The 26,030-nt window shown below is 51.8% G+C and overlaps 1 protein-coding gene across 8 annotated transcripts; it reads right to left on the reverse strand.

The window, feature by feature from the left end:
- Positions 1-7,849: 7,849 nt before the first annotated feature.
- Positions 7,850-26,001, reverse strand: SYT3 (synaptotagmin 3). 8 transcript variants are annotated; one of them, XM_063600546.1, is made up of 12 exons: positions 25,907-25,989; positions 25,388-25,519; positions 25,145-25,282; positions 23,393-23,555; positions 18,378-18,903; positions 15,862-16,249; positions 15,118-15,336; positions 11,735-11,855; positions 11,268-11,439; positions 11,037-11,169; positions 8,595-8,663; positions 7,850-8,353 (listed from the first exon to the last, which is right to left on the reverse strand). In XM_063600546.1, exons 4-11 carry the CDS (start codon positions 23,538-23,540, stop codon positions 8,598-8,600), a joined length of 1,773 nt encoding a protein of 590 aa, XP_063456616.1. In that variant the 5' UTR covers positions 23,541-23,555; positions 25,145-25,282; positions 25,388-25,519; positions 25,907-25,989; the 3' UTR covers positions 7,850-8,353; positions 8,595-8,597. The 8 variants fall into 8 exon arrangements, with proteins under 8 accessions (XP_063456616.1, XP_063456615.1, XP_034800248.1 ...); XM_063600545.1 differs by lacking the exon at positions 25,388-25,519 and having other exon boundaries at positions 25,907-26,001; XM_034944357.3 differs by lacking the exon at positions 25,388-25,519 and having other exon boundaries at positions 23,393-23,919; positions 25,907-26,001.
- Between the last annotated feature and the right edge of the window lie 29 nt (positions 26,002-26,030).

Here is a 26,030-nt window from a genome sequence, read left to right on the forward strand (position 1 = left end):
ATATACGGTAACTTGGTTTATGACAAAAGCAACATTTCAGTGCAGTGAGAAGCAAAAGATGATCTTTTTGAATCAATAGGGCTGAGCCAGTTGATAGCCATATGACCTCTTCCTCACACCATACACAAAAATTGATTCCAGATGTGTTGTAGATCTAAATGTTAAAGCTTAAACAATAAAACTTCTAGAAGAAAATATCATAGAGTATCTTCAGAACCTTCAGGGTAAGAAAATATTTCTTTTATTTACTTGTTTGTGTTAATAGAGATAGGGTCTTGCTATGTTGCCCAGGCTGGTCTCGAACTCCTAGGCTCATGTGATCCTCCCTCCTCAGCCTCCCAAAGTGCTGAGATTACAGGCATGAGCCATCGTGCCTGGCCAGAAAATATTTCTTAAACCAGAAACAAAGGAGCCTTAACTTTAAAGGAAAATGTTGATAAATTGGACTATATTAAAATAGAAACTGATCCTCATCAAAAAATACCACTAAGAGAATGAAAAGACAAGCCAGAGAGTGGGAGAAGAATATGTATTCTAACAAAAGACTCATAAGAAAAATAAAGAAAGAACTCCTACTAACCTGTTTTTTAAGAAAGGCAGAAAAACCAGTCGAAAAGTGGACAAATGGTGTGAATTGACATTTCACAAAGTAGCATATTCATATGGCCAATAAATATTTGAAATGGTGTTAAATTTCTTTCTATTTTTTTTTTTTTTTTTGAGACTGAGTCTCGCTCTGTCTCCCAGGCTGGAGTGCAGTGGCGTGATCTTGGCTCACTGCAAGCTCCGCCTTCCAGGTTCACGCCATTCTCCTGCCTCAGCCTCCTGAGTAGCTGGGACTACAGGCACCCGCCACCGCGCCCAGCTAATTTTTTGTATTTTTAGTAGAGACGGGGTTTCACCGTGGTCTCGATCTCCTGACCTCGTGATCCACCCGCCTCGGCCTCCCAAAGTGCTGGGATTACAGGCATGAGCCACTGCGCCTGGCCCGAAACGGTGTTAAATTTCTTTAGGCATTGGGCTAAAGGTAAATTAAAACCATAATAAAACACGGCTACAGCCCCACCAGAATTGCTAAAATTGAAAGGACTAACAATACCAAATGTTGGCGAGCAACTGAAATTCTCAGAGACTGCTGGCGGGTGTATAAATGGAGAAAATTAGTTTGAAAACCTGGTTGGCAGTGTCTATGAAGGATGAACATGAAGCTGGGAATGGTGACTCATGCCTGTAATTCCAACACTTTGGGAGGCGGCAGATCACCTGAGGTCAAGACCAGCCTGGCCACTCCCATCTCAAAAAAAAAAAAAAAAAGATGAACATGCACACACCATGCATACACCCTGGGACCCAGCAATTACACTTCTAGGTATATACCCAACAGAAATACAGAAATGCCTACATATGTTCACCAAAATTCAATGTATATAGCAGTACTATAAGTGATCATGCCAAATCAGAAGGCACCTAAATGTCAATCAACAGTAGAATGGATACATAGATTATTATGTATTCCCATAACACACTTTTTTTTTTTTTGAGACAAGATTGTCCTCTGTCACCCAGGCTGTAGTGCAGTGGTGTGATCTCAGCTCACTGCAATTTCTGCCTCCCAAGCTCAAGCCATCCTCCCACCTCAGCTTCCCAAGTAGCCGAGATGACAGGCACGCACCACCACACCCCACTAATTTTTGTATTTTTTTTGTAGAGACGGGGTCTTGCTGTGTTGCTCAGGCTGGTCTTGAACTCCTGTGCTCAAGCTATCTGCTTGCCTCACCCTCCTAAAGTGCTAGGATTATAGGCATGAGCCACTGTGCCTGGCTCATAACACACTCTTATACAGCAATGACAATGAACAACCTCCAACAATCAGCAACTACATGGACAAATCTCATAGACGTATGATGAATAAAACAATTCAGGCCAGGTGCAATGGCTCACGCCTGTAATTCCAACACTCTGGGAGGCCAAGATGGGCAGATCACGAGGTCAAGAAATAGAAACCATCCTGGCCAACATGGTGAAACCCTGTCTCTACTAAAAATACAAAAAATTAGCCGGGTGTGGTAGTGCGCACCTGTAATCCCAGCTACTCAGGAGGCTGAGGCAGGAGAATCGTTTGAACCTGGGAGGCGAAGGTTGCAGTGAGCTGAGATCATGCCACTGCACTCCAGTCTGGTGACAGAGCGACTCTCCGTCTCAAAAAAAAAAAAAAAGAATTCCAACACACAAGTCTCTATGCTTGTAGGATTCCAAGCAGATTAGAATAAAAAACAAGGCAAACTGACTTATGGTGTCAGAAATCAGGGTAGTAGTTACTTTTGAGGTAAAGAAGTGACTGACAAGGGGCCGGGCGCGGTGGCTTACGCCTGTAATCCCAACACTTTGGGAGGCCGAGGTGGGCAGATCATGAGGTCAGGAGATCGAGACCATCCTGGCTAACACGGTGAAACCCCATCTCTACTAAAAATACAAAAAAATTAGCCAGGCATAGTGGCGGGCGCCTGTAGTCCCGGCTACTCGGGAGGCCGAGGCAGGAGAATGGTGTGAACCCAGGAGGCGGAGCTTGCAGTGAGCCAAGATAGCGCCACTGCACTCCAGCCAGGGCGACAGAGCGAGACTCTGTCTCAAAAAAAAAAAAAAAAAAAAAACCCACAAAAAAGTGACTGACAAGGAGCATGAGGGGTTTGGAGAGCTGGTAACGTTCTAGTTCCTGACCCAGGGCTGGTTACCCATGGTTACATGGTGTGCTCAGTCTGTTATCTGATCCATACTTACTGGGTATTTGTGAGTTTCTTTGTGAGTATGTTGTACTTCAATAATTTTTTTTTTGAAACTGGGTCTCTGTCGTCCAGACTGGACTGCAGTGGCTCAACCATGGCTCACTGCAGCCTTGACCTCCTGGGCTCAAGCGATCCTCCCACCTGAGTAGCTGGGACTACAGGTGCACACCATGGCACTTGGCTATTTATATATATATATATTTAAAGAGATGGAGTCTTGCTATGTTGCCAAGGCTGGGTCTCGAACTCCTGGGCTCTAGTGATCCTCCCATCTTAGCCTCTCAAAGTGCTGGGATTACAGGCATGAGCCACCGAGCTTGGCAATAATTTTTTAAAGGGCCAGTTTTTTGTCTCTTGAAAGTGGAGGAGTCTTGGCAAGTCCAGCAAATGGCATATACGATTTTGTTTCTCTTCCCTCCCCTTTCAAGTAAGAATTGTGATTGTTTTCTTGTTTTTCCTCCACTGTTATACACAGGGGTGGGTTGCTGAGGGGGCTACAATTTCATTTAACATAAATTTTTTTTTTAGATGGAGTCTTGCTCTGTCACCAGGCTGGAGTGCAGTGGCACAATCTCCGCTGACTGCAACCTCCGCCTCCCAGGTTCAAGTGATTCTTCTGCCTCAGCCTACCGAGTAGCTGGGATTATAGGTGTGAGCCACCATGCCGGGCTAATTTTTGTACTTTTAGTAGAGACAGGGTTTCACCATGTTGGCCAGGCTGGTCTTGAACTCCTGACCTCAGGTGATCCACTTGCCTTGGCCTCCCAAAGTGCTGGGATTACAGGTGTGAGCTACCGTGCCCAGCCTTAACATTAATTTTCAGGATCAAGAGAGACTTCATGTGCCCTTGATGAAAGGAATAGCCAATATCCAGAAATCTTGGTCTGAGGATTGGATGTGGCTTTGGGATCCCTCCCTTTGCAGAAGGGGTGAAAGCTTCTGCAGTTGCACTAGAGATAGTTATATTATGTTAGGTGGGAGTATTAGTTTTAGCCAACTTTATCAAAATATAACTTGTGTACAAGAAAATGTATCAATATTTCAAAAAGATATTTGCAACCCACTTTCATAGCAGCATTATTTACAATACCCAAAAGGTGAAGGAGGCAACCCAGCTGTTCATCAACGAATAAATGGTTCGACAAAATGTGGTATATACACATAATGGATTTTTTTTTTGAGATGGAGTCTCGCTCTGTCGCCCAGGCTAGAGTGCAGTGGTGCAATCTTGGCTCACTGCAACCTCCGCCTCCCGGGTTTAAGTGATTCCCCTGCCTCAGCCTCCTGAGTAGCTGGGACTACAGGCGCCTGCCACCACGCCCGGCTAATTTTTTGTAGTTTAGTAGAGATGGGGTTTCACCATGTTGACCAGGATGGTCTCGATCTCCTGACCTCGTGATCCGCCTGCCTCTTCCTCCCAAAGTGCTGGGATTACAGGTGTGAGCCACTGCGCCTGGCCCATAATGGAAAATTATTTAACCTTAAAAAGGAAGGAAATGCTAACACATGCTAAAACATGGGTGAAGCCTGAGGACATTCATGCTAAGTGAAACAATCCCATCACAAAAAGACAGATGCTGTATGATTCCACTTACATGAGGTACCTAGAGTAGTCAAATTCATAGGGAATTTCCCAGAGAGTAGAACGTGCTTCCCAGGGGCTGGGAAGGGAAGGCAGTGGGAGTTGCTTGATGGGAACAGTTTCAATTCTACAAGAGGAAAGAGTGGAGATGAGTAGGGGTGATGATTGCACAACAATGCAACTGTACACTTAAAATTGGCTAAGTCCTGGGGAGGTGGCTCATGCCTGTAATCTCAGCTACTCTGGAAGCTGAGGCAGGAGAATCGCTTGAACCGGGGAAGCGGAGGTTGCAGTGAGCCAAGATCATGCCATTGCACTCCAGCCTGGGCACTGCAGCGAGACTCCGTCTCAAAAAAAAAAAAAAAAAATTGGCTAAGATGATAAAGTTTGTGTTATGTGTATTTTGCAACAATATACAAGAATTTAAATGAGCCAATTTTAAGCGCAATGAATTTTGACAAATGTATTCGGTTGTGTGATCACTTCCATCATCCGGAAAGTTTCCCTGTGTCCACTAGTAATCAGTCTCTCCATAACCACTGCCACTGCCCCCAGTCAACCACTAATCCATTTTCTGCCCCTGCACATTAGCCTTTTCTTTTCTCTTTTCTTCTCTTCTCTTCTTTTCTTTTACTCTGTCACTCAGGCTGAAGTTCAGTGGTGTGATCTCAGCTCACTACAACCTCCGCCTCCCAGGTTCAAGCCATTCTCCTGCCTCAGCCTCCAAAGTAGCTGGGATTACAGGCACTTGCTACCACACCCGGTTAATTTTTGTATTTTTAGTAGAGATGGGGTTTTACCATGTTGGCCAGGCTGGTCTTGAACTCCTGACCTCGTGATCCACCTGCCTTGGCCTCCCAAAGTGCTGGGATTACAGGGTGAGCCACTGTGCCTGGCCTCTGGCCTCTTTCTTTCTTTCTCTTTCTTTCTTTCTTTCTTTCTTTTCTTTTTTCTTTCTTTCTCTCTCTCTCTCCTTCCTTCCTTCCTTCTCTCTCTTTCTTTCTCTCTTTTTTGAGTTGGAGTCTCACTCTGTTGCCCAGGCTGGAGTGCAGTGGCGTGATTGGCTCACTGCAACCTCCGCCTACCGATTCTCCTACCTCAGCCTCCCAAGTAGCTGGGATTACAGGTGCCAGGCTGCTTTTGAACTTCTGATCTCAAGTAATCCGCCTGCCTCAGCCTCCCAAAGTGCTAGGATTACAGGCGTGAGCCACCATGCCCTGCCCATATTAGTGTTTTCTTTCTACAATTTCACAAAAGTGGAATCCTACAGCATATACCCTTGTATCTGGCTGTATCACATGGCATCATGTTTTTCAGATGCAGTGCAGCGGTGCCATCACAGCTCCCTGCAGCCTCAAACTCCTGGGCTCAAGTGATCCTCCTGCCTCAGCCACCAGAGTAGCTGGGACTACAGGTGAGCACCATCATGCCTGGATAATTTTATTATTATTATTATTATTATTATTATTATTATTACTACTACTACTACTACTACTATTATTTGTAGAGACAGGGTCTTGCTATGCTGCCCAGGCTGGTCTCAAACTCCTGAGCTCGAGCAATACTCCCACCTCGACCTCCAAAGTAGCTGGGACTACAAGTGAACATCACCATGCCCGGCCAATTTTTTTTTTTTTTTAAGAGAATCTCACCATGTTACCTGGTGTCAAACTCCTGGGCTTGAGCGATCCTCCTGCCACAGCCTCCCAAAGTGCTGGGATTTACAGGCATGAGCCACTGTGCCTGGTGGTTACTACCACATTGACTTCAGACTTCTGGCCTCCAGAGCTGTGAGAGAATAAATTTCTGTTGTTTTCAGCTAGGTTATTGTAACTTGTTACATCAGTCCTAGCAAACTGACACAGTGATTGGACCAATTTTTGCAGTGGGAGTTTTTGAAATGTTGTGTCCCGGAATGTAGATGTGAATTAGTGTGAAGTAGCTGAGGGTAGAATGTAGTGGACACCTACTGCTTTGAGGGACTGTCCCTTGCCCATTGCCGTGTGATTCATTTGGAACTGTCAGTCAAGGGACCCCTACATATATGGCTTCCAGGAGATGAATTCATCCCTCCAGCAAAAAGGGATGAGGTCCAGAGGGGCTTTGGACTAATCCTGGGCAAGATGGGCAGGGGAGGAGGAGGAGGAGTCAGCAAAGGCAGGAGGCGGGCCCAAGAGTCGGCTCCAAACTGGACCCAATGATTGGCCCGGGGTGTCTCCAAGGTCTGCGCTGGACCAATCAGAATCCTGTTCCTGAATGACACAGCAGCTGAGAGCCAGCTGATTCTCACATTGTTTCCTCTGAAGTTATCTGCTCTGAAGGCAATTACAAGTCCTGTTAATTTCTTGCAATGGCAGCAGATCCTGTTAATTTCCTACCCAACAATAGTTCCCCTCCCCGTGCTTCCTCTAGGCAAAGCCCGCACCCCACCATGGGGACTGGAAATGACAGATGTTCACTACCCAGACCGCTTTGCAACTCAGGGTAGCCACACAGCCGGGTTCTGGCAAGAGAGAAATAAGGAGAATTATTCTGAGGAGGAAAAAAGGGGAACACAGAAGGGGAGGCCCCGGTCTACACTGCCTGATTTAGATGCCAGTGTGTGAGAACATGATGCTGCTATAGACAGTTTGTACTCAGGAGGGGAACGAACACCAGTCTCAGAGATGCCAACCAGAGCCTAATGTTGTTGAGCAGCTGAACCAACCCTGGGACTGTCTTTGAAAAATCTGATATGCAAACATGCAAAAAAATCTTTCTCTTTCAGTTGGGAAGGTTTTTTTTTTTTTTTTTTCCAGCCGAAGGTATCATAACAGATACAGCATTATACACCTGGAGCTCCAAGTGACCATCTCATTGCCACTGCAAACACCTACCTGAGAGAGAAGCCAATAGCCAGGCACGGTGGCTCACGCCTGTAATCCCAGCACTTTGGGAGGCCAAGGTGGGCAGATCACAGGAGGTCAGGAGTTCGAGACCAGCCTGCCAACATGGTGAAACCCCGTCTCTACTAAAAATACAAAAAATTAGCCAGGCGTGGTGGCGAGCGGCTGTAATCCCAGCTACTCAGGAGGCCGAGGCAGGAGAATCGCTTGAAACCGCGAGGTTGCAGTGAGCCGAGATCACACCACTGCACTCCAGCCTGGGCAACAAGAGTGAAACTCCATCCAAAAAAAAAAAAAAAAAGAGGAAAGCAGAAGTGAGAGTCCCTTGAACAGCTGGATCTAACCATGCCTGAAGTCCCTCTGTGTTCAATGTGTTCATAGGCTTTCCATGGACAGAGGTCTTTCAATTCTGTTTACGGCTTTGGGTTGAATTTTGTGTTCTGTACTCACAATGATCCTGACTAACACCATTTTTATAAACTGAGGCTCAGAGAGATCATTAAGTTGCCCAGTCATTGAAAGAAACACAAATTTGTCTGCTTGCAGAGCCAGCATGTTCCAATCCGGTTTCCCAGTCTCAGAGAGGACAGGAGGCCCAGTTGGAGTGAGACCCACGGAGTGTGTTTATTCTGGCGTTGATAGCAGCAGCAGTGGGGGGACCGGCCAGACGCAGGGTGTGGCGAACAGAAGGGGTGGACACAGGTGTGTGTGTGTCTGAAAGGACAGAGAGGATTGGCCCATTGACATTCACGGCGAGAACAAGGGTCGGGACACTGAGTCTTGGACAAACAGCAAAGAGACAGAGACAGACAGAGGGTTTTGGGGGGCAGGGGTCCCCCAGACATGCATGGCCCCTCGCCTCGAGGGGGAGCCCCAGGGAAGAAAAGACAGACACAGTGGAGGCTGAATGCCCCCCACCCTGAAAGAAGGAGCTGGGCCGGCCTCCTCTCATCCTCTCGCTTCCAGGGGTAGGAAGCCTAGGGCCAGGGCTGCCCTGCACCAGCAGCTCGGACGTTATGGCTTCAAGGAGATGAATTCACGGTCCGGGCAGGAAAGGATGGGGTCCTGAGGGAGCCTGGTCCAATCCCGGGCCTAGGCCAGACCTGCACGATGGAGCAGGAAAGGAGGGGTCAGCAATGGCAGAGAACTGCACCACGACTTCCTGTAGCTCCATCACCACCCAGAGATCCAGGAGTCCCAGGCGCAGCCTCTCCTCCCTCAGACCCAGGAGTCCAGGCCCCAGGCTCTCCTCCCTCAGACCCAGAAGTCCAGGCCCCCAGCCCCTCCTCCCTCAGACGCAGGCATCTCCACCCCCAGCCCCTTCCCTGTGGCCAGGCTACTTACCCCTCACTCGGAGTTCTCTTTCTCTGATAGTCCTTTGCTGCCTTTTGTGAAGCTGGTCAAAGTCTTTTCCTAAAGGAGAAAGTCCAGAAGGTTCGGGAGTGAGGGACAGAGAGTTGAAACAGATGCTAATCATCAACAGGAGAAGACGTCAATCCTGTTTCATTATTTAGGATGCGCTTTCTCACTTGGCCCTGAAGTGATGGACAGATGGTATTACAATTCCATTCTATAGATGGGGAAATGGAGGCACAAAAAAGAGGAGTCTCTGCCAATGCGAGGAGAGATGAGGCTGTAGGGATGAGTGGGGCAGGTCCTGCATGGTATCAGAGGGGCTGAGACTCTGTCCTGGGGCCACTGGGGAGCCACGGGAGGGCTGTGAGCAAGGAAGGGGAGGGGAAGCTCTGGGTGTAGAAGGATCTTCTGGGGCCACAGGGAGCATGAGGGGCTGAAATTCATGGGCAGTGTCAGGACTCGGCCTAGACTCTGTGCCGCCAGCGTTGCCCAACATGGGCAGTGGCTCACCAGAAACTCCTGGGAAGGTTTGTGGGATGAATTAATGAATGGATGAATGAGTGAATGACAGGAGGAGGGAGTAGCCTCCATCCTATCCACCTTAGTAGAGTCCCCGTCTTTTCCAATCTCAAATCTGAGTTCTGTGCCCAGCTGTCGGGTCCCTCATGATCACTGGAAAAAAGCCCACAGCAGGGCCAGACTAAATCTGGTGATGTGGTGAAAGTTTCACCCAGTACCAAATGTAAATGTGTGCCCCAAATGCAGCAATCAAGATAAAGAATATTTCATGCAATATTGGCCAGGCGCGGTGGCTCACGCCTGTAATCCCAGCACTTTGGGAGCCCAAGGTGGGTGGATCACTTGAGGTCGGAAGTTTGAGACCAGCCTGGCCAACATGGCAAAACCCTGTCTCTAAAAAAAAAAAAATTAGCAGGGTGAGGTGGCACACGCCTGTAGTCCCAGCTACTTGGGAGGCTGAAGCAGGAGAATCACTTGAACTCAGGGAGGGGGAGGTTGCAGTGAGCCAAGATTGCAACACTGCACTCCAGCCTGGGTGACAGAGTGAGACTGTCTCAATAATAACAATAATAATAATAATGCAAGATTTTAAAAAAATCAAAATTAATGCAAAAAAACAATGATGAAGAAAATATCAAATTTTAAAAAAAGGCCAGTCTCATGCCACATCAGACTGCTATTTCAAAGGAAATGTATGTGCCCTCATATACTTGCTTTTTTTTTTTTTAAGGAGAGGGGTTCCTGCTCCATTGCCCAGGCTGGAGTGTGGTGGTAAGATCATAGCTCACTGCAGTAACAAGCTCCTGGGCTCAAGAGATCCTCCTGCCTCAGCCTCCTGAGTAGCTGGGACTATAAGCACACACTACCATGCCTAGCTAATTCCTAAATTATTTTTGTAGAGACAGGCTCTCCCCATGTTGCTCAGGCTAGTCTTAAACTCCCAGGCTCAAGTGATCCACCCACCTTGGCCTCCCAAGGCCTGTGCTGGGATTTCAGGCATGAGCCACTGTGCCCTGCCCAAGTTTTTATATATTTTTTCTAAATTTATTTTTCCTGGAATGCTAAACTAGTTGAAAAATACTGAAAAATGAAGTAAGTGTGTTGAAATTCACAACATTATTTTACATTTAAATCTTTCATATATACCCTAGACAGAATTTGAATAATTTGACTTTCTTAGCTTTTAATGGAGGCAAATCTGCCAATAACACTTTCTAAAGCTACTTCTTTGCTCCTCTTGTTTTCTATTGAGAGAATGGCCATGTTTGATTATTTCTCCTGATCAAGCGATAATCTTAAATGACTTTTTTTTTTTTTTTTGAGACAGAGTCTTGCTCTGTCGCCCAGGCTGGAGTGCAATGGCGCCACCTCAGCTCACCGCAACCTCTGCCTCCCAGGTTCAAGCGATTCTCCTGCCTCAGCCTCCCAAGTAGCTGGGATTACAGGCGTGCGCCACCACGCCCAGCTAATTTTGTATTTTTAGTAGAGACAGGGTTTCTCCATGTTGGTCAGGCTGGTCTCAAACTCCTGACCTCAGGTGATCCACCCTCCTCGGCCTCCCAAAGTGCTGGGATTACAGGCGTGAGCCACCACGCCCAGCCCCCTCTATTTTCAACTTAGCCTCATGGGTAACAACAGCAGCGACCACTTACAGAACGTTTAACTCAGCACATCTCACCTCTATCCTAACAGAAGATGCTATCAACAGTCCCATTTCCTAGTGGGTAAATTGAGGCACAGAGCGCTTGGGTAACTGGCTCTAAGCCGCACAGCTAAAGTTGGCACAGCAGGGATTGAAACCTAGGACGCCTGGTTCTGCGACTCATAAACATGCAGGGCGTTCGTTGCATGGATGAAGGGGCCGAGGGTGCACGGGTGCTTGTCAGGGGTCGGTGTGGGACCCCTACTCACCTCCACTAGCTGATGCCAGTGCTCCACGGGCTTGCGGGGATTGGCCAGCATCTCTGCCCAGTGCTCGCGGCCGTGCGGGTCGGCAGCGTCGGGGCCCACGCGGCACACGCCGATCACCTCGTTGTGCCCGATGCTGGGGGTTGGGGTCAGTGAGGACCGTGGAGGGTGGTGGGAGGGCTTGTCCCCACCCCAGCCCTCCTGCCTGACCCCCACCCGGGCCGCGCCCCTCACCAGTCGTAGTCCACCACGGCGATGCTGAGCCCCACGTTCTCCACGCTCTCGGGGGCCACGTCGAACACCAGCGCCTCATTATAGGTGGGGTTCAGCGTGTTCTTCTTGATGGAGGTTTTCCGCTTCTTCAGACGCCGCCCCTCGCTGATCAGGGAGGCCTTCACGTAGGGGTCTGGGAACAGCAATGAAGTAAGGAACAGAGACTCCCTCCCTCAGACCTAGGGGTCCAGGACCCCAGGCCCCGAGCCCCTCCTCCCTCAGACCCAGAGGTCTGGGGCCCCAGGCCCCCAGCCCCTCCTTCCTCAGACCCAAGAGTCCAGACCCCAGGTCCTCCTCTCTCCGACCCAGGAGTCCAGGCCCCTGGCCCCTCCTCCCTCAGACCCAGGAGTCCAGATCCCCAGCTCCTCCTCCCTCAGACCCAGGAGTCCAGGCCCCCAGCCCTCCTCCCTCAGACCCAGGACCCTCACCTGAGAAGCCAGTGAGGTCCATCGCTTTGAGGTTAGAGGCTTTGATGATGGTCACGGTGAGGCGCCCGGCCGTGGGGAGGTAGCAGAGTGAGAAGTTGAGCTCCCCAAGATCTGCTTTTTCCTGCAGTTGGGGAAAAGGTCAGCGATATCTTGCCTCAGCCCCTCTTCAACTCTCCCTGATTTTCTCTCCGGTCGGAGCCTCCTGCTTTACACCCTGACATCCAGGGCTCAGGCTTCTCATCCACTTAGCAATCTGACTCTTGGGACAAGGCCCAGTAATTCCCTGGCCACAGCTGCCCATGACCATCAAAGCTTATTTGTTCTGCAGGAAAGACTGGAAGAAGCATGAGTGAGGGGAGAGAGAGAGGAGGGGAGAGACAGAGAAGGTGAGAGAGAGAGAAAACACAAAGAGAAATAGACTGAAACAGAAGCCAAAACACTGAGGGATACAGCTGGAAAGACAGACCCACAGGCAAAGTTCTCAAGTCAGAGGGACAGAGGCCCAGAGACAGACACAGAGAGAGACCCAGAGAGAGGGAGACAGAGACCCAGACAGAGAGGGAGACAGAGACCCAGAGAGAGAGGGGGACAGAGGCCCAGAGAGAGAGAGGGGGACAGAGACCCAGAGAGGAGGACAGAGACCCAGAGAGAGAGGAGGACAGAGGCCCAGAGAGAGAGGAGGACAGAGGCCCAGAGAGAGAGGGGGACAGAGACCCAGAGAGAGGAGGACAGAGACCCAGAGAGAGAAAGGGGCAGAGACCCAGAGAGAGAGGGGGACAGAGACCCAGAGACAGAGAGATAGAGACCTAGAGAGAGACAGAAGCCCAGAGACAGGGGGTACAGAGACCCAGAGAGAGAAAGAGAGAGAGATATAGAGAGAGAGAGACTCAGAGAGAGACAGAGGCCCAGAGAGAGAGAGGGACAGAGACAGTGGGTTGGGGGTGCATAAAGACCCAGAGAGAGTGATAGTTACCTAGAATTAGAGTGGAGGGGCAGAGACCAGAGAGCGAGAGAGAAACCTAGACTCAGATACCCTACTCCCTGCACCAAGAGGAAGAGAGAGAGAGAGAGAGAGGCTGACTCAGACAGAGTGGGACAAAGACCAAGCAGACACACACACATAAACCAGCCTGAGAGAGGGCAGGAGATTCATCAACCTCCACCGAACTTTCCAGGACTGCCCCCAACCCTGACACACAGGCTGGAGCCACGCTGGAGCTAGCTGGGAGCTTTGACCAACCTGGCCTAGCCCTGCGGCCTCCCAACTGTCCCAGGACTCTCTCCTTGCTCCCCTCAGGGCATCTGCCCAGGCTGTCCCTCTGCCAGAACACTCTTCCCTCTATCTCCTCCTTGGCCTTTGAGCCTCCCCTCGTTCCACAAGCTCCCAGATCCCCCACAGCCCTGCAGAGGCTCCTCCTGTGCCTCCCCATAACCCTGGCCCCTGACACAAGGCCCGACCATCTAGACATGGAGCTGCCGAGGGCTGCCTGGGGTCCCCAGGCCCTGCTCCTGAAAAAAACAGTGGTTGAAGAAATGAATGAAGGCTGGGTGCAGTGGCTGATGCCTGTAATCCCAGCACTTTGGGAGGCTGAGGTGGGCGGTTAACCTGAGCTCAGGAGTTCGAGACCAGCCTGGCCAGCATGGCGAAACCCTGTCTCTACTAAAAATACAAAAATTAGCCGGGCATGGTGGCAGGTGCCTGTAATCCCAGCTACTTGGGTGACTGAAGCATGAGAATCACAATCACTTGAACCCGGGAGGTGGAGGTTGCAGTGAGCTGAGATTGTGCCACTGTACTCCAGCCTCGGTGACAGAGAGAGACTCTGTCTCAAAAAAAAAAAAAAAATGAGAGAGAGAGAGAGAATGTATGAATCAATGGAATGAGTGAGGAAAACCTCAATTGATGATGATGGAGAGAGAAAATGAGAAGGGTGAGCACAAGAATTAGGCCAGCATGGATACAGAGAGAAGGCCCTGGCATGGGGCTGCCATGGGTGATGACTGGGAGTAGGAGCTGGTGGAATACACAGGGGCCCTGGGACCTTGGAACTGGGCACTTCAATCTCAAAGGCTGGGCTTGGGGGCCAAGCAGGCAGGCTGGGGAGGGCCCCATGAAGAAGCCTACCCAAAGAGCTATAGGCACCCAGCTCAACTGGACATCTGTCATTGAACAGATGGGGAAACTGAGGCTCAGAAAAGGAAAGAACCTTGAGGAGGTCTAGTCCTCTCCTGATATGAAGGCCGCCCTCCCCACAACACACACACAGCTACCCCAGATTGGCAGAGAACTGCAATGTTGGATAATCCACAAATTAGGTTGGAGCGGGGGCGCTGTAGAGTTGAGGATCTGAGATTTGGTGGGGCAGAAGGGCTCAGGACACACACACGAGAAGTACCTAAGAATGCGGCTGGGGAGGGATTGGAGGTACAGGGAGAATGAGATACCAGAGGGCAGGGGTCGCAAGGAATAAGGAAGAAGCCATTGGGCCCTATAATCTGGATGCTGGGAGAATTGAGGAGTGTCTGCATATTGGGGATCCCAGGATGGCTGAGGCCTGGGGGATCAAGCTATCAGCATTCGGGCAGGGACCATGAAAAAACAGAGGGTCAGAATATGAAAGAGTTCCAATGTCAGGGGTTGGGAAAATTCAGAAGTTCAGAGATTAGAGAGGGATTGGGGCTTTCAGAAGTTCAGAGATTAGAGAGGGACTGGGGCTTCCAGAAGTCCAGACATTGGAAAGTCAGGAAGTTAGGAAGGTAAGAAGTCTGGGGTGAGAGGGGAGAAGTCATAGGGTTGAGGCAGGAAGGCATCCTATGGCAAAGCGGGTGAGAGGTTGGAAAATCGGATCCAGGCCTGATGCTAACATTTGGCGATGTTGAGGAGAGGAACGGTGTCCATTGTATCATTATCTGTTCTTTTTTTTTTTTTTTGAGACGGAGTTTCGCTCTTGTTGCCTAGGCTGGAGTGCAATGGCATGATCTCTGCTCACCACAACCTCCACTTCCTGGTGCAAGCGATTCTCCTGCCTCATCCTCCTAAGTAGCTGGGATTACAGGCATGTGCCTCCATGCCCGGCTAATTTTTGTATTTTTAGTAGAGATGGGGTTTCTCCATGTTGGCCAGGCTGGTCTCGAACTCCCAACCTCAAGTGATCTGCCCACCTGGCCTCCCAAAGTGCTGGGATTATAGGCATGAGCTACCGCGCCCGGCTCATTCTCTATTCTTGCCTGTAAGTTTGCAGTCTTCCCCAGTGTGATACATTTTAACAGAAAAATGTGGGGACAAGAAGTGAGGAAGTTATGAACTCTGAGGGCAGGGGGCTTGCAACCCGGGGGGTCTCAGGGCCCTGGGAAGGGGAAGGTCAGGGGAGAGGGCCACTGACCGAGCCGCCCTCCACGATGTCCCTCCAGAGCGGGCGGTCAGGGGGCTGCTCGGCCAGCTCCAGGAGGTTGTCCAGCACCACCTGGCCGATGAGGTCGTGCCGCGAGAAGCGGTCAAAGTCATAGACGCTGAAGTGCAGTTTGCGTTGGGCCAGCTCGGCCAGGGGCACCGAGAATTGAAACGTCTCATTGAAGACGGGGTTCAGGGTCTTCCTGTGCACCTGGTGGTGGTGGGCGACAGGAGACAGACACCGTGCCCATAAGCCCCTCCTCCACAGGATCCAGGAGTCCAGCCCCCAGCCCCTCCTCTCTCAGACCCAGGAGTCCAGGCCCAGCACCTCCTCCCTCAGACCCGGGAGTCCAGGCCCCCAGCCCCTCCTCCACAGGATCCAGGAGTCCAGCCCCCAGCCCCTCCTCCCTCAGACCCAGGAGTCCAGGCCCCCAGCCCCTCCTCCCTCAGACCCAGGAGTCCAGGCCCCCAGCCCCTCCTCCCTCAGACCTGGGAGTCCAGGCCCCCAGCCCCTCCTCCCTCAGACCCGGGAGTCCAGGCCCCCAGCCCCTCCTCCTTCAGACCCAGGAGTCCAGGACAAGCCCCTCCTCCCTCAGACCCAGGAGTCCAGGCCCCCAGCCCCTCCTCCCTCAGACCCAGAAGTCCAGACCCCCAGCCCCTCCTCCCTCAGACCCAGGAGTCCAGAGCCCTAGCTCCCTCTCTGTGGGAACCCGGTGTCCAGCCCGCTGCTCCGGACCTTGGTCTGAAACTTTTTCTTGCGGTCAGGCAGCAGGTAGATCTTGACGTAGGGGTCTGAGAAGCCGTTGGAGTCCTTGGCAGGGAGGTCCAGGGCCTGCAGGATCCTCACCACCAGCTGGTCCGAGCCATACAGGTACCGCAGGGCGAAGCTGATACGGCCACAGGGTGCCCCTGTGCCTGCCTCTCCAGAGCCTGGGCCCCCACCGCTCCGCCGGCCACCAGGGCCAGTCCCCTGGTACAGCTCTGGCTTAATCTGCCCAATGAGTTTGGCTTTTTCCTCGCCTCCAGGCAGGGGTAAGGGCAGGGCAGGTGGCCGCTCCTCACTGCTGGGGTCCGGCTGGGAGGTCAGAGTCTGCTGGGTGAGGGGTCGGGGCAGGGCTGGGTACCTGTAGGGGGTGGGGGGGAGACCAAGGTGAGGTCAGTGGCTCTGATCTTTGACTGCGTGCAGAGACCTGGGAGACTCCTCCCTGCCTTTCCCTCCATCCCCCAGCCAGGTGGCCACAAGTCCCCTCCTTTGCTCACTGTGTGAGCTTGAGGAAGCCACTGTGCTCTCTGAGTCTCAGATTCCCCATTGGTATCTGGGGGCATTCCTTCTCTCCTTCCCTCCCTCCCTCCCTCCCTCCCTCCCTCCCTTCTTTCCTTCCTTCCTTCTTTCCTTTTCTTTTGAGACGAAGTTTTGCTCTTGTCATCCAGGCTGGAGTGCAAAGGCGCGATCTCGGCCCACTGCAAACTCTGCCTCCCAGGTTCAAGTGATTATCCTGCCTCAGCCTCCCGAGTGACTGGGATTACAGGCACGCACCACCATATCCGGCTAATTTTTATATTTTTAGCAGAGATGGGGTTTCACCATGTTGGTCAGGCTGGTCTTAAACTCCTGACCTCAGATGATCTGCCCGCCTCGGCCTCCCAAAGTGCTGGGATTACAGGCGTGAGCCACCACACCCAGCCTCATTCTCCCCATTTCAAAGCTAGCTCCAGCCCAGACCTGTGCATGCACCAGCTTCCAGTAACCTCTTTTGGACCTCAAGCTGGTGACCCAGGATGCTTCTCCATGGACCCCTGGCAGACCTTCTTTGAATGCTCTTCTGCCCTTCTCTTAATCTCCCCGGCTGTCTCTCCTCTCTATCCCCACTGTCCTGGTCACAGCTCAGGCCTTGTCCTCTCCTGGACTCTCAGCCTCCAGTGTCTCCCTCCAGCCCACTCCCATATGGCCCCAGAGGGTTCCTTCTACACCCAGAGCTGAGCCTGCCCCTCCCCTGCTCACAGCCCTCCCACGGCTCCTCAGTGCCCTCAGGACAAAGTCCCAGACCCTCAGGCGGGCACTCAAAGCCCCATGTGGTCTGGTGTCTGTAGTCACATCTCTGAAGTTTTCTTTTTCTTTTTTCTTTCTTTCTTTTTTTTTTTTTTTTTTTTTGAGATGGAGTCTCACTCTGCTGCCCAGGCTGGAGTACAGTGGTGCAATCTTGGCTCCCAGGTTCAAGAGATTCTCCTGTCTCAGCCTCCCGAGTAGCTGGGATTACAGACACACACAACCATGCCCGGCTATTTTTGTTTGTTTGTTTTTGTATTTTTAGTAGAGATGGGGTTTCACCATATTGGCCAGGCTGGTCTCGAACTGCTGACCTCAAGTGATCTGCCCACCTCGGCCTCCCAAAGTGCTGGGATTACAGGCATGAGCCACTGCGCCCAGCCTGAAGTTTTCCGTTTTTCAAACTTATTCTCATGCCTTGGTGACTAAGGCTTGGTGCCCTGGCTGTCCCCTTGGTGTGGGCTGTCCTCACAATGCACTAGGATCTCGTTCTCCTCTTGTCTTTGCCTGGGCCGCTCCTTTCACCTGGAATGCCCAGGTCACAGCCCTGCCTCTTTGCCTTCCCAACTCTCCCTCAGCCTGCAGGTCTCAGCTGAGACATCTCCACCTCCAGGAAGCTCCCAGCCTTCTCCCAGCTGCGGTTCCCTGAGTCGCTTTCCTGTCTCACCAACCTGGCTACACCAGGACAGCCAGTCTGGGGGTCGCCTCCCCTGCGCTGTGAGTGACAGGAGGGCAGAGTCTGGTGTTTTCCTAACACCCCTCTCAGGCCTAGTTTATATCAGTGCTCAATATACATTTACATGTATATTGAGAAATAATGAATGAAGGAACTCCAGGTCCCACTACCAATCCTGGCTTAGGGTGAAAGGGGGTGAACTGCCTTGTGCCACAGGGGACTTGGGGATCCAACCTTATTCTCCTCTACTTTCCTGTCCTAAGTCCTGCCCCCAGTCTCCTCCCTCTGGACCCAGGAATTCAGGCCCCCAGTCCCCTACTCCTTCTGGTCCAAGGGGTCTAGACCCCACAGCCCCAACCTCCCTCAGATCCAGGAGTCTAGGGCCCCAGCCTCCTCTTTCCCTAAGATCCAGGAGTCAATACCCCGATTCCCCTCCAAATCCCAAACTCATAAGAGCTATAGATAGGAAAGAGACACAGAGGAGGAGCAGAAGTTCAGAGTGGACCCCCAACCCAGTATCCTCTCTCACCTGGTAGTGGGTGCCAGGCTTGTGACCTGCTGATGTGACTGGGCACTGGGCAAGCCCCCACCACTGGGGGGCAGCAGGAGCAACCCAGAGCCTGCTCCCCCCTCAGAGGGCAGCTCAGGGGATGTTTGGCTCGGTTTGACCCCAGCAGCCACTGCTGCTGCTGCAGCCTCTGGATACGAGTCCATGTCCAAGTAGGAGGGCTCAGGGGTGTCAGAACCCCCCAGGCTGCCTGGCTCCAGCAGCTCAGCAAAGGGTGGATGGTGGGCGGCATGGGCATGGTGGTGTGGGCCGCCCAGCAGAGGATGGCCACCCAGGCCAGCCCCCAGGTGGTGCCCGCCTCCGCCTACCAGGCCTGCCAGCCCGACACCAGGGCCTAGGTCTTTGCGCAGGGGGCCACCGCCCACTGCCGAGCCTCCCTTGTCCCGCCAGGGCACCCAGCACAACTTCCAGGACACGAAGAGAGAGACACCCAGAAGGACAATGCCACAGAATGTCACGATGACCGACAGCAGGCTCACGGAGATGTCTGGAGAGAACGAGGACAGAGGTAGGGGTCAGGATGGGGTCACAGTACATCCTCCCTCTGCTGTCCCCAAAGAGTTAACCCTTCATATTTGCCATGCAATTGTCCATGCAATTGCAAGTGCCAGGCACTTTACATGTATTACTTAATTTATGTTCTACAATCTACAAGGTTAAGTATTGTATTTTTTTAAAGAGATGGAATCTCTGTTACTCAGGCTGGAGTGCAGTGGCATAATCACAGCTCACTGCACCCTCGAACTCTTGGGCTCAAGCAATCCTCTTACCTCAGCCTCCCAAGAAGCTGGAACTACAGGTATGTGCTATCACACCTGGCTAACTTTTAAATTTTTCTGTAGAGATGAGGTCTTGCTATGTTGCCCAGGCTGGTCTCGAACTCCTGGCCTCAAGCAATCTTCCCACCTTGGCCTCCCAAAGTGCTGTGATTACAGATGTGGCCACTGTGCCCAGCCCAGTAGTTCTATATGACCATTTTAAAGATGAGGAAACTGAGACACAGAGAGATTCTGTGATTTGTTTAAGGTTTTACAAGTAATAAATGACAGTTCTGAGATTTGAATCCAGCAGTCTCTCTCCAGATTTTATTCTCTTAATCACTAGACTTTGCTACCTCTCTATAATAGAACACAACATGTGAGGTAGCACCGAGGTCCTCCAAAATGCTCAGAGATGGTCAAGGAAGCATGGACCTTGCACGACACAGTTAGGCAGGGCAGGGTTTAAATCACGCTTGCTGTGTGGCCTTGGGAACATATCTTAACCACTCTGAACCTTACATTTCCCATTTTCCAAGTAGGAAAAATCAGTTCTTCCCTCTTACAGTAGTTTGAAGGAATGCAGAAGGTAAATCACATGTGGAAGATAATAACAAACATATCTTGAGGGGTGATTACATGCCAAATAGCTCAGTACTTTATAGAGATCAGGTTATTTAAGCCTGCCAGGCACTACATGAGGTTGGCAACATATTTATCCCTGTTTTCCACAAAAGAAAACTGAGGTCTGTATACCCATAGTTACCTGCTCAAAGTCCATAGCTGGTAGGTGGTAGAGTCAGGATTTAAGTCTGGGAAGCCTGGCTTCAGAGCCCATGGTCTTTACTATGATGCTATCACACCTCAACGCTTCCCAATAAATGGTAGTTCAAATGTGAATTTTTATTAGAATAATAAATCCTATTGCTGCCACTATGTGCGTCCAACACCATCAACAAGATAGCTAACGCATTCTGAATGCCACATATGTGCTGATATGCCTTGCAGAGAAACCCAAGTACAGAATTGTTCTTACAATCAAAGGTTTTAGGCTTCTTCAGTAATTGGTACCAGGAGTGGGGTTTTTCAGAAATGACCTTCAAGGAATGGGAATTTGTTTTGAAATGGACTTCTGGGTGTTGACAAAGTGAAAGACAGGGAAAATCCCTACTCCTGACAGACAGTGGGTTATGGTGGGGAAGCAGGTAGCTAGGCCATTGCCGGCAAGGACAGCTGAGTGGAATGGCTGTGTCCAGTTATATTAGGGGACACACAGCAGGAAGGGGTTGCCTTCTGGTCCTGTACTGCTTAGTGAAGCTATAGTGGTGTGTGACATTAATCCTTATGACATTATATAACTTTGGAATGACTTATCCCATTTTACAGATGAGAAAACAGGCTCTGAGAGAGAGGAAGTGGCCCTGCAGGGACATATACCAGGCACTGGCAGAAGAACTCTGGGTTTCCTTCCCCCCTCCCTCTTCTCTTGGGGTGCTTTTTTTTTTTTTTTTTTTTTGAGGCAGAGTCTTGCTCTGTCATCCATGTTGGAGTGCAGTGGCATGATCTCGGTTCACTGCAGCCTCCACCTCCCAGGTTCAAGCACTTCCTGTGCCTGAGCCTCCTGAGTAGCTGGAACAACAAGTGGGCACCAGCACGCCTGGCTAATTTTTGTATTTTTGGAATAGACGGGGGCACCAGCACGCCTGGCTAATTTTTGTATTTTTGGAATAGACGGAGTTTTGTTATGTTGGCCAGGCTGGTCTTGAACTCCTGGCCTCAGATCCATCCACCTTGGCTTCCCAAAGTACTGGGATTACAGGCATGCACCACCATGCCTGGCCAGAGTGCTCCTTCTTTTTTTTTTGAGACGGAGTCTCGCTGTGTCACCCAGGCTGGAGTGCAGTGATGCGATCTCTGCGGAGTGCAGTGGTGTGATCTTGGCTCACTGCAAGCTCCACCTCCTGGGTTGATGCCGTTCTCCTGCCTCAGCCTCCCAAGTAGCTGGGACTACAGGCGCCTGCCACCATGCCCAGCTAATTTTTTGTTTTTGTATTTTTAGTAGAGATAGGGTTTTACCATGGATGGTCTCGATCTCCTGACCTTGTGATCCGCCCACCTCAGCCTCCCAAAGTGCTGGGATTACAGGTGTGAGCCACCACACCTGGCCCAGAGTGCTCCTTTTTAAGTGACCAACACTCACTAAGCATTCTGGGTGGCCTGTTAGAAACCAGAGGCAAGGACTTTACGAGCCTCCTGAACACAGGTTGAGTTGAGAAAACAGGGTCATTGTGGAGAAAAATTAAACAGATGCTTTCCCCTACCGCCAGCCTGATTCAGACCCTGTCCAACTCAAAACATGAATCCCACAAACCCTGACAGATTCCCCATTCCTGTCTGCACAGACTGGGGAGCTATTTGGGCGTGGAGAGGTGGTGTAGTTGCGCAGTAGAAGATTCACCTTGCCCAGAGAAAGGTTTGGCCCTTGATCAGCTCCCGGGAGGGAACCTCTAAGCCCATGGAATGTCCTGCCTGATTAGAGTGTCTTTGTTTACCTGGGGCCTTGGATCATGTGGCATAGTCTATGTTAACACTGTGATATATGCTGGAGGCCTCCAGCTCAGCCTCTGGAGGAGCTGGAGACTAAAGTCAGCCACACCAGCAATCAGTCACGTATATGAGACTGACCCCCAATAAAAACCCTGCCCACCAAGGCTCAGGTGAGCTTCCCTGGTTCGTAATAGACTGTGCATGCTGTCACACGTCGTTGCTGGGAAAATTAAGCACTGTCCATGTGACTCCACTGGGAGAGGATGACTGGAAGCTCACCCCTGGTCTGTCCTGGACTCTGCCCTGGGTGCCTCTTCCCTTTGCTGACTTCAGTCTGTATCCTTTCACTGTCATAAACCATAACCATGAGTATAACAGTTTCCAGCCAGGCGTGGTGGCTCATGCCTGTAATCCCAGCACTTTGGGAGGCTGGGGCGGATGGATCACTTGAGGTCAGGAGTTCGAGACCAGCCTGGCGAACAGGATGAAACCCTGTCTCTACTGAAAATACAAAAAATTAACTGGGCATGGTGGCAGACGCCTGTAATCCCAGCTACTCTGGAGGCTGAGGCAGGAGAATCACTTGAACCTGGGAGGTGGAGGATGCAGTGAGCCGAGATCCCACCATTAATTACACTCCAGCCTGGGCAACAAGAGTGAAACTCCATCTCAAAAACAGACAGACAAACAAAAACAGTTTCCTGAGTTCTGTGAGTCAATGATTCTAGCAAATCATTGAACCTGAGGGTGGTCATGGGCACCTCCAGACTACAGTGCTGTACTAGACTATGCAGGATTCAGTTCTGCCTCTGCTACCATTGAGCCTCTGGGCAAGCAACTGCTGCTCTCTCGGCCTTATCCCTCATGACTGTCACCTGGACATCCTGCACATGAGGTGCCAGGCCCTGCCCTGGTGCTCAGCAAGTGTGACTGTGGTTGTAATCACTCAGCACATGCTTCCTCTGGTCACCGTTTCCTCATCTGGACAATGGCACTCATAATGTTTCCTCATTCCCAGAAACCTGCTGCTTTCTAGCTGTGTGACCTTGGACAGGTCACTTCACCCTTCTCAGCCTCAGTTTCCTCTGTTGAAAATGGGGATTATATGTTCCACAAAGGGTCACTGTGAGTAATCATTGAGATGTGCAGAGGACCTCGCATGCTGCCTGGACCACAGTTGGTGCTCAGTAAGTGAATCCCAGCATTGTTCTAAGTGCTTCGTAGGTGTTATATCATTTAAGTCTTTCATCTGCTCTATGAAGCATCCCTTTTATTATCCCCATTTTCCAGATGAGGAGACTGAGTCCCAGAAGAAGAGTCACTTACCTACAGCCATGCAGTATTAATAAAGTGAGGGAGATGGGACTTGAACCCAAACAAGTCAGTCTGACTCAAGAGCCTGACATTTGCACAAGATGCAGAGAGATATCTGAAGGGGGCATTTGGTGGTGGTAGTCGGAGGGAGGCCCACAGGGCAAAACTCAAAAAGCAGACCACACAGCTCCTTCTCCTTGGATCAGAGATTTGGGAGAAGGGCAGCAGCAGGCAGGATGGGGGCAAGACTCTATGAGGGACTGACCCCACAAGCAATGGAAAGCTGAGCAGTTCTGCTCCGAGTCTCCTGGCCATAGTGCAAGCAGGGGGCTGGCCAAGACAGGCAGGGGTGCTGACCTGCATCTGGACCCCGGGGATAGCCTCGGATTCGGTCATTGAACTCCTGGCACCTGTCGTTGGTGTCAGCATCTCGGACCCGCGCACAGAGGTCCGAGACCAGGATGAGTGCCCGCCGGCAGAGGTCATCCTCGTAGTCTCCTGACATGGTGGCCGTCTGGTCCTGTGCGTGGGAGGGATGGGGCAAGGGTGCAGATGGGAAACAGAATGGGAGTGCAGGGTGGGCAGGTGTGGAGATAAGGGTGGAAAGAGACACCGAGCAAAGGAAGGATGGGCAAAGGGGACAGAGATTAGGGGCAGATGGATTAGGGATGGAGATTCGAGGAAGAAGGACAAGGTGACAGGTATTAGGGATGGACAAGGAAAAGGAATTAGGAGTAGACAGACAAGAGGGCAGAAATTAGGGATGGAGATAGTAGCAGGGACTGGGTAAGTCAAGGGGACAGAGATGGGCATGAGTGGAGTAGAGGACAGAGAACAGGGACAAATGAACAAGGAGGAAGAGATGGAGAAGGGCAGTGAAGGGGCTAAGAATGAGGATGCACAAATAAAGGGATGGACAGATGAGGAAACAAAGATTAGGGCTGCACAGATGAAGGAACAGGAGTTAGGGATGAGCAGACAAGGTGCCAGCCATTCATCATTCATTCATTCAACAAACATCCATCCAGCACCAACTACACCCTACGTGCTGTGCTGGTTGCTGCGAATCCAGCAGAGAACAAGGTCCTGGAGTTCCCTGACCTCCCGGTGTCACAATCCAACGAGAGGAGACATAGAGTAAACAAGCAAACAAAAACACATGCACAAACCGGTCACTCTCAGACTGTCTGTGAGAAGCGCTCCACAGGACACAGCTGGAGAATGTGTCACAAAGGAACTCAGAGGGGGGCGGTCAGGGAGGGCTCTCCCAAACCTGAAGGATGACACGGAGCCAGCCACAGGCGGGGGGCAGTGGCGCCAGGGTGGGAAAAGCATTTTAAAGAAAAGCATTTTAGACAGCAGGAGCAGGATGACAGGGGCTTAGGGTAGGAAAGCAGTTGGAGGGTCCAGGGACCAAGGAGGCCAGACTGGGGTAGACGCGGGGAGGGCCAGGAGAGAAGGATGGATGTGGGTAGAGAGATTGGAGGTGGATAGGTATGGTGGGAGCTGGGGGTGGAGAGGTGGAGATGCAGAGATGGGGACCAAGTTGAGGGAGGGAGAGATACAGGGAGGGGAGACAGAGATAATGTGAAGGGCAGACTGAGGCTCCGAAGAGATGGAGAGGTGAACAGGCAGGCAGAAGGAAAGTCAAGGATTGAGACTTGGGATGGACAGTGACAAGGAATGAACCGAGATGTAATTAATTCACGGGGGCTTGAGAGACGAGAGGACGAGAGACGGTGAAGAGGGGCAGGCAGGAGTGTGGGCAGAAATATCTTTGAAAGAGAAACGGTCGAATGGGAGGATGGATGGGTGGGCAAGGACAGCAGATGATGGCTAGAGATCGCAGATAGACAAAAGGAGAGAGGAGGGCTGGGCAGACAGACATGGGTTCATAAGGGAAGGTTCAATGAGCGCATAAATGAGAGGAGGCTAGGAAGGAGAGGTGGATGTGGGGAGAGGGGGAATTAGTGACACATGGCTCGGAGCCAGGCATCAAGATGGGTTGAAGGGGAATTAGGAACAGACAGACCAGGGCTCACAGATGGACAGGTGTCGTGGGGGTGCTGCAGAAGGCCAGGACTCCAAGACAGGCATGGTCACACTCACCTGCGCTTATCTCTGCCGTGTCCTGGGTGGCAGCCGAGGCGGCGGCGGGCGGCAGCCCATGGGGGTTCTAGGGCGGAGAAGGGGCTGTGGACCCGTTCCCACGCGCCGGGTAATGAGAGGGAATGTCTGATCTAGGGGCTGAGGCCGGGAGAAAAAGCTCAGCTTAACAGTCACATCTTGCCCTACTCGAGCCAGCTGCCCGACCCCAGGCGACCCACTGGGAGCCCGGCCACCCCCTCCCACCTCCGGGCCCCCAGCTCCCGTTGAGGGCTTAGAGACTACAATTCCCGGCAGGTCTCGCGCTCGCGCTGCTGCGGCTTCATAGACCCGGCGCTGCAGGGTCTGCTGGGAGTTGAAGTCCTTAATGCCTCCGGGCTGCAGAGAGGATGGGATTTTTTTTTTTTTAAGGTTTTGGGGGGTTAAGATGCTGGGGTCCCAAGACGCTTCAGGGGAGGGGAACGATGTCCGGGACTTCGAAAAGCCACGGAGCCCTAAGTCCTTAGGGGCCACGGAATGAGGAAACGATCCCCCCGCGCTGGGGATCGGTGGGCGAGGGGTGGGATACACCCAGGTGTTTCGGGACCCCCTTCCAGGGCCACGTGCCCCTCCCCCGGGGTGGCCAGAGAGCGCTGCAGCGCTCCCACTCCCCGGCCCGAGATCCACGCGCCTCTGCATCTACCCCGCCCCCATGCGCCGGGGCCGACCCCCGGGATTTGACTGGGGCTGGGGCTGTGGCAGAAGGAGGGGGAGGAGCGGACTCACCCGGAGCCGCCGCTGCCGCCGCCGCCGCCGCCGCAGCCCCGCGCGCCAGCCGCGGTGCCGGCTCGGCTCCTCCCCTCGCCACTGTCGCAGGTCCGCGGCTCCTCCCCCTGCACCCCCTCCTTCC

The sequence above is a fragment of the Pan paniscus genome, chromosome 20 (assembly GCF_029289425.2).
Source record: "Pan paniscus chromosome 20, NHGRI_mPanPan1-v2.0_pri, whole genome shotgun sequence".
Lineage (NCBI taxonomy): Eukaryota > Metazoa > Chordata > Mammalia > Primates > Hominidae > Pan > Pan paniscus.

What these genes read in the sequence shown, in the direction of transcription:
- SYT3 (XM_063600545.1), bottom strand. Translation starts at nt 23,540, where the DNA reads ATGTCAGGAGACTACGAGGATGACCTCTGCCGGCGGGCACTCATCCTG. An exon ending in AGAAAAAGTTTCAGACCAAG is followed by an intron (nt 15,337 to 15,861) that starts GTCCGGAGCAGC and finishes CACCACCACCAG; the next exon opens with GTGCACAGGAAGACCCTGAA. An exon ending in GCCGTGGTGGACTACGACTG is followed by an intron (nt 11,170 to 11,267) that starts GTGAGGGGCGCG and finishes CCCAACCCCCAG; the next exon opens with CATCGGGCACAACGAGGTGA.